This window comes from Cryptomeria japonica, chromosome 4 (assembly GCF_030272615.1).
Source record: "Cryptomeria japonica chromosome 4, Sugi_1.0, whole genome shotgun sequence".
NCBI lineage: Eukaryota > Viridiplantae > Streptophyta > Pinopsida > Cupressales > Cupressaceae > Cryptomeria > Cryptomeria japonica.
Genome location: NC_081408.1, coordinates 243,963,034 through 243,970,906, shown reverse-complemented (window position 1 = coordinate 243,970,906; position 7,873 = coordinate 243,963,034). Strand labels below are relative to the sequence as shown.

At 33.0% G+C, this 7,873-nt stretch overlaps 1 protein-coding gene across 1 annotated transcript; it reads left to right on the top strand.

Moving 5' to 3' along the window:
* Positions 1 to 2,222: 2,222 nt before the first annotated feature.
* Positions 2,223 to 6,507, top strand: LOC131065520 (11-beta-hydroxysteroid dehydrogenase A). The gene is made up of 6 exons (XM_058000037.2): positions 2,223 to 2,539; positions 3,021 to 3,213; positions 4,041 to 4,126; positions 4,273 to 4,404; positions 4,538 to 4,663; positions 5,972 to 6,507. The coding sequence occupies exons 1-6, from the start codon at positions 2,342 to 2,344 to the stop codon at positions 6,242 to 6,244; spliced, it is 1,008 nt and encodes a 335-aa protein (XP_057856020.2). The 5' UTR covers positions 2,223 to 2,341; the 3' UTR covers positions 6,245 to 6,507.
* Positions 6,508 to 7,873: the final 1,366 nt, after the last annotated feature.

Here is a 7,873-nt window from a genome sequence, read left to right as displayed (position 1 = left end):
TGTAGTCAACCCATCCCTACTCGACTTGACACTTTCAACTCTCGTTGCTTACAATTTGACCCTTAACTTAAGACGTGCTAATCACTGCACTCTACATGTATTAAAATGTATTATCACTGTACTCTTCGTAGCTTAATCAAACTTCTCTGCGTACTAGGGTATTATTAATGCATTCTCTAAGTAAGGAAGGCTAAGTTAAAACCATTAAACATAGTTCTATTTCAGTGAGCTTCCTACAGGTTTTTTAATGTTTTCTCGTGTGAGTCATGGTAAAGATTCTTAATAAAGAATTTAGGTAAAACTAAGAGCTTCTCTGCTAATTTCCATGAGAATAAAGTTTCTTAAACAACTGAACTGACTTATTAATTTTGGGATGAAAAAAAGGCATATAGATAAAATCTATCAATCTAATTTTAGTAGTATATTGATTCTTCACAACATTTTTATAATTGTCCTTCGAGGTCATGGATAGATCCACACATACTCCATTCACACATAATAAAAGCGGGCATCCCTTAGCATTTCTATCTAGCGAAACTACATCGATAAGATGAGAAGAAAGTTCATTGAATCGATGGGCATCTTTGAATCTGAGACAATGCAAAGTTGATCTAGTGTTATGCCTTTTGCTCCACCTAGAGCCAAACTCAATGCCACATATATGAGACAAAACATCATTCTTGTTTGCACTTACTTGTAGTGCTTCCTTTGAAAACTCAAGTGAGAAATTTGTTTGACTATGAATTGAAGACTTGATATTCAGTGCTCCTCAATTCAATGTATACCAAGTACAATAATCAACAAAATAGAATTGTGCGTCTACAATTTGACTAAATAAGAATTAAAAAAATTATTAATGATTGATTTCAATAGACTAGATTTACATAAATTTGATTGTATGGAAATGTTGAATAATGATCTTATTTATAGATTTTTCTAGGGAAAATCAAATGGAAGATTGAGATGAGGTCAAGGATTTGAGGTTGAAAATGAAAATTTGTCATTTGAAAGTGATAAGGAGATAATGATGAATTATTTAACTCAATTGATGATAATTATGAGGATATTCTTTTTTTTTTAAAGTTTCAAATAGAAAAAAGAAAAAAGGAAAAACATATATAAAATCAATAATATAATATAATAATTTAATTTCTCACTACTCCACTTAAATTATATAATATTATAATTTTAATATTAATATATCATTTTATAATATTTAATATAAAAAATTATTACTATAAAAAATTCTTAAAGATAGAAATAAATGTTTTTCATTTTAAAAATAGTTTTTAAATATGAATTTATAAACTTACTTTAATTACTTTTAGAAAGGATATCCTTCTCCATTGACAATTTATTATTTAATATTTTAAATAAATTTACATTTTTGTGAAAGCATATCTTTATCCATATCATTCTTATGTTTATTTAACATAACATAGGATTTTTAAATATTGATAAAATATTTACAATTTAAAATAAATAAATGACTAAAATTATTTATATAAAAAAAACAAATGGACAATGTTTTTCAATTCATTATGGAAGTGTAATACACCTCTCAGTGTAATTAAATAAAAACAAAGCAAAAATTCATCTCAAGGGTGGTAACCCTAAATAAGTCTATTCCCACAACACAAGGTCCTTGAATCGATATCCCTCTGAAACACTAGGTCAACCACCATGAACCCTATCAGAGACAACTTATCTCAGAATGGACTTAGATTTGACTTTAATGACAACTTCACCTCTTCTCATGTACGCATACCTCTCCCCAATGATATCCTCCTCTCCTTCTAAGGGTAGTGAAGTCTCTCCATCCACTTAGATTCACAAATATAATTAGACTATATCTTAAAACCGTATTAATAATATAAATATCAAAACATTATATCAAATATTTATTTGAAACAAAATTAATTCATTTCAATATAACTCATCTAATTGATGTACATAACTTCACATGTGCAATAAAAAAAAACTAAAAAATTGTTGAGTGGTAAAGATACTTCACAACCAGTCTCCAAATTTAAAATTTATTCTTTAAGATTGATTTCTGATTGGTAATTAAGAATCTATTTATGGGACATGCTCAAAAGGACTACATTGTATACCATTTCCTCTTTGGATGACAATTTGGTTCAGTTTGCTCACTAGAGAAGGTCATTTACATAAGTAATTTCACTCAATTAAATACAATTGTGGAAACAGGCACTGATTTAAGCTTTTTTGGTTCGATATCTGCAACGTACACAGCAATACTGAAAACACCAACAGATGGCAGCCATGCTGTGTTCTCCTCAACATAGAAAATGGTCGCCCACCGTCTCACCCTTCACAGATGATGAGTAAAATGATGAAAACAGTGTGGAGATGGATACGGGATGTTGCATTCTCAGTCTCCCTGCTGCTCATGCTTCCTTCTGCCATATCTTTCTGCAAATTCTTAAACTTGGTCAATCTAATATTGTTTGGAATCCCTATCAATGTCAAGGGAAAAGTGGTTCTCGTTACAGGAGCCTCTTCAGGCATAGGCCAGGTGATCCAGAATGTTGCTTTGTTTTGTTTTACACTCCACAAATGAATTGGGCAAAAAGAATTTTAAGGATCTTGGGTATATTAGAGCACCATTTGAGTCAGGGGACCTCACTGAACTTATCAGAGTTTCAGTTTCACAATTTTCAAAAACTGTTTTAGTGTTGTATGTATAAGAAGTTATTGAATTGGGCATAAAGAATTTTGAGGATCTTGAGTATATTAGAGCACCAGTTGACTCAAGTGGCCTCACTGAACTTGTAACAGAGTTTTAGTTTCACAATTTTCAAAAACTTTTTTTGTGTTGTATGTATAAGGAAGTTATGGGGATGGTTGTATGTTCATAAGCTTCTAAAAACTATTGGAATTATAGGTGTGTTAAACACTCTCTGTTACGGGCCTGTAGTTTTGAAGTGGGATGTTTAGATTTTTGGTCCTTTGATTTAGCTTTGATTTCTTGAGTAATGGGGATTTCTTTATTGCAGTGTATAGCGAAGGAGTATGCTAAGAGAGGTGCAAAATTGGTTCTGGTAGCGAGGAGGGAACACAGGCTGCAGGAAGTAGCAGAGGAGTGCAAAGTCTATGGTGCAGAGGATGCCCTAGTTTGCCCTGCTGACTTGACAAATCCAGATGATTGTAAGAAGATTGTGGACTTCACAATTGCCAGCTTTGGACGTTGTTAAGTGTCTCTACTCTTTCATCTGCACATATTATCATGTTTGTCTATTTACTGTCAAAATTTGTAGAATGACTAGTTTTTAATTCAGTGTCAATGTTAACAGAGCATTTACATGGCTAGATAGTCTGATTTGTCTGGTGGCTTTCACTCAGTCTTATCCCTTAAAATGCCATTTCAGTGAGGCAGAGCAGACCTCAACAGCAATGTAACCCTGGTGGATTGTATGAGGAACTGTATTGAAACTACCACCCTCATGAGTTGAATTAGCATGAGTGAGATTTTAGTATATAATATATCACTCAGTGATTAGCCTTGTAGCTTTTCTTAAAATAGGCAGTTAAGATGTTATGCATGTAGTATGTACCATGCATAATGAAGCTTCAAAGCAGGCTCTAAAAGCCCCTGATTGTTTACTAACCTAACTATGATGTATTACAAGGGCTGAAAAGTTTGCTAACTTCAAGTGAAAATTCAATGGGATATTGGGAAAGTGCTATTGAATGACAATTTCCATTGTCAATGTAGATCTTTCATAGGTGGGTATCTCATTTTGATGGAATCTGAAACTTAGTTCAGATGATGAAAAAGTAATTTGGTGAACACTGAAAATGCCAAGTTACTAGGTAAATCGTTTGTATATACATGTGGAGATGATTTTTTTAATGTATTGCAGAACTGACAATCCTTCAATGTACTAATCCAGGCCATGTTCTTGACTTGAACTATGTCTTTGGTGTATTACAGTGAATGTTCTAGTCAACAACTGACAATCCTTCATGTATTAATCCTGGCCACGTTCTTGAACTTTGTCTTTGTTGTATTACAGTGAATATTCTAGTCAACAACGCTGGAATTGCTGGAGGGTCTTTCTTTGAAGAATATAAGAGTTCATCCCAGTACAAGAAAATTCTGGTAAATCTAACTTCATTTTTCAGGGTATTCAAATTTTCTCTTTTTTTTTTGTTCTCCAAATCACAAATATGGTTGATCAGAAATAAAACAATAGGATAAGGACAGCAAATCTACTCACTATCTTTTGCACCGATATGAGAATGCAGGATACTGATTTCTGGGGACATGTATACACAACCCACTGTGCTTATGAACACCTTCGGCGCACCAAGGGTCAGATAATCGTTACAGATTCCATGACTGCATTTCTTCCTTACCCATATTTGGCAGTTTATAGTGTATTTTCTCAACCTCTTTATTCCTTTCTCATACCAACATTGATTACTTAAATCCTATTTAAGTCTGAATTGGAAGAAAAGAATTTCCATATTAACCTCAATAATTTCTTTTTTTTTTGGTTTTTTTTTCCAGGCATCCAAATCAGCACTTTTAAACTTTTTTGAGACACTCAGAATTGAATCGATTGGTAAACCCATAACAATTACAATCGCATTTCCTGGTTTTATACACTCTGAATTAGCAGCACTTGAATCCCCGGTAAGAATTTCATACATCAGTTATCTGTAAAGTTCACCATACCTCAGTAATCTGTCATTTTCATTAGTATTATCCATATGGAATCATCTAATCCTATTTGGAGTATGTGGGCTTGGTCCTATATGGAGAATGTGGGATTGGTCATAGAAATTTTCAGCATCTGGTAACCCTGCTAGATAGAAATCCTCTGTTTTTTTTTACAGAAAAACTACTCCATAGCAAACTTCAAGAGTGTACTAGTATCATTCACAAGAACATAGAAGAAAGTAAGGTGTAAATCCACTATAGTCCCTATTGGGTTTAGTATTGAACTTTCTCAAAACTTATGCATTCCCTTGTCCACTATAGTCCCTATTGGTTTAGTATTGAACTTTCTCAAAACTTGTGCATTCCCTTGTCCCTATTGTTGTGCTTATTGCTGCTTATTGCTTTAACTTGTTTAGATGTGCATTCCCTTGTCCCTATTGTTTATTGCTTTAACTTGTTAAGGTCATACATCTGAAATCACACTAATATCTGAAATGACACTAATAGGTGGGCTAGTTCCTTGTCCCTATTGCTTTAACTTGTTTAGGTCATACATCTGAAATCACACTAATAGGTGGGCTAGTTCCTTGTCCCTATTGCTTTAACTTGTTTAGGTCATACATCTGAAATCACACTAATAGGTGGGTTAGTTGACAACTGGCTTAAGCTTAGGTTACTCATCTGAAAGTAATCTGACAGCACACTAATAGGTGGGTTAGTCGTTCATCTGAAATCACACTGATAGGTGGGCTAGTTGACAACTGACTTAAGTTTAGGTGGCTCATCTGAAATCACACTAATAGGTGGGTTAGTCACTCGTTTGAAAACGCGCTAATGGGTTTGAAAACGCATTAATAGGTGGGCTAGTTGACAACTGGCTGGTGGCTCATCTAAAATCACACTAATATGTGGGCTAGTTGCAATTGATTTAATCCTAGGTAGCTCATCTGAAATCACACTAATAGGTGGGTTAGTCACTCATCTGAAATTACACTAATGGGTGGGCTAGTTGACAATTGGTTCAATCTTAGGTGGCTCATCTGAAATCATACTAATAGGTGAAATCATACTAATAGGTGGGCTAGTTGACAATTGATTTAATCTTAGGTGGCTTATCTGAAATCACACTAATAGGTAGGCTAGTTGACAGTTGTTTAAGGCTAGTTTAGTTGACAGTTGTTTAAGGCTAGTTGACAATTGATTTAAACAGCATACTCTAAACTTTAACTTACAAATGTAGCTCATAAAGATGGATAATGCTATTTCTTTGCACAATTTCAGGGAAAGGTGCCATGGTGGTTCCCTCTAATGAGAACAGAAGATGCTGCCAAGGCGATTGTGGAAGCTGCATTGAGGAAGAAACGACAAGTTATAACCCCAAGCTGGTATTCGGCCTTTCTGTGGTGGAAATTAACGATCCCAGAAATACTAGAGTGGATCCCAAGAGTTTTCATCTTGGGAAAACCCCCAACAACAACAATAGAGACCATGTGCAACGTTCTTTTGGGAAAATCTAAGACGCAATCACTGTTTGAAAGACTAAAGCTTTCTTGATTTGTACGAAATACTATCAAATAGAATAGTGTCTACTCAAGATTAATAGTAGATGAATAATTTCTATTGAAAACTAGGTATGTTCTTGCTGAATACCATCGACAAAGCTTGGCACAAAGTCATTAAAGGGAAAAATAAATAGAAGATTTAAGATTTTCCGTTTCACCTTGTTGAAACGATGATCTCGGGATACAAACTATCACTTGTAGAAAAAATTAGATATTTGTTAAGCAAATACCTTGACCCCTTGGGTTCAGCTCGTTTGATTCCGGTTTCCATTCTAGTCTAAGTCGTGGGTTTCATTTGCAAATCTTTTTAAGTTATTTTATTATTTTTATATGTTTTTATATTGAAGCATCAAGAATCGATTTTAAAAAGAATTCAATTATATGCACATTTTATCCTCAGTAAAGATTTATAAAAAATTCTTCTAGGTACAAAGGACATTTTCAAGAATTCAAAGAGTGATCTATTTAAAATAATAATTATAAGATTAAATAAATGTCAATAAAAAATGAAAGTCGGGTGTCACTGAATAAAGGGAGGCAAAATGACAGAGAAATACAAAACAAATTGACAAAAATAATAATAATAAGATTAAATAAATAATAAAAAATGAAAGCCAGGTGAATAAAAGGGAGTCAAAATGACAAAAATAATAATAATAAGATTAAATAAATAATAAAAAATGAAAGCCAGGTGAATAAAAGGGAGTCAAAATGACAAAGAAATAGGAAACAAATAGTGAACGACAAATAGTGAACGACAAATAGTGAACGTGAAAGAGAAGACAAAGTGACAAAAAAGTAGGAGAGAGAGGATTCCACAAATAGTGAAGGTAGAAGAGGAGATAAAAGGATGAACATCAAGATAAAATGCAATTAAGTTATTATTATAATATTTTTAAATAACTTTTTATACTAACCAAATTGTGTAAGAGTGTAATATCAATATATCAAGTTTATTATGTAAAAAAATAATTTAACAATTATTTTATTCAAAAGCTTAATTTTAGTGAATACAATAAATATGGTATTAGAATAATGCATGTATTGAGGTATAAACAACAATTAATGGACATCAAGAGGTTAAAGAGCATTCAAAATTTAATTAAAAAATATATATAGAAAGTGTTGTGCGTTTGTGTTAGAGAAAAATAGTGTGCATGCATCCATCATAGAATTCAATAATAAGATTGTTTAAAAATATTTGAAACACTCTCAATATGATTGAGGAATTGATGATCAAATTCACATATTTAGGGATACATTTTTAGTGGGATCTATACTTTTAGTGGTAGATGTTGACATTTTTCTGTCAATAAAGTTGTAGATCCAATTTGAGCAAATTCTAATTGTTTTTCATAACTTGCATGTTATGCACATCTAGAAAACCTGCGTGTTATGTGCATTGTTTAAGCGGCAACGATGCGGCTATTTTCCTTTCAGGCTCTTTTTTGAGTTGACCGGTTCGGTCAGTCAATTCACTTATTTTTCATCGGTTGGAAGGCTCCTAGTCGTTAGCGGGCCGATTTTCCCCTTTTCCTCTTACCAGTCGTTGGTGGTTGTTAGCATTTGGCATTATAACAGACAATGGAAGATTGTTGGCATTTCAACAAGGATATTGAGA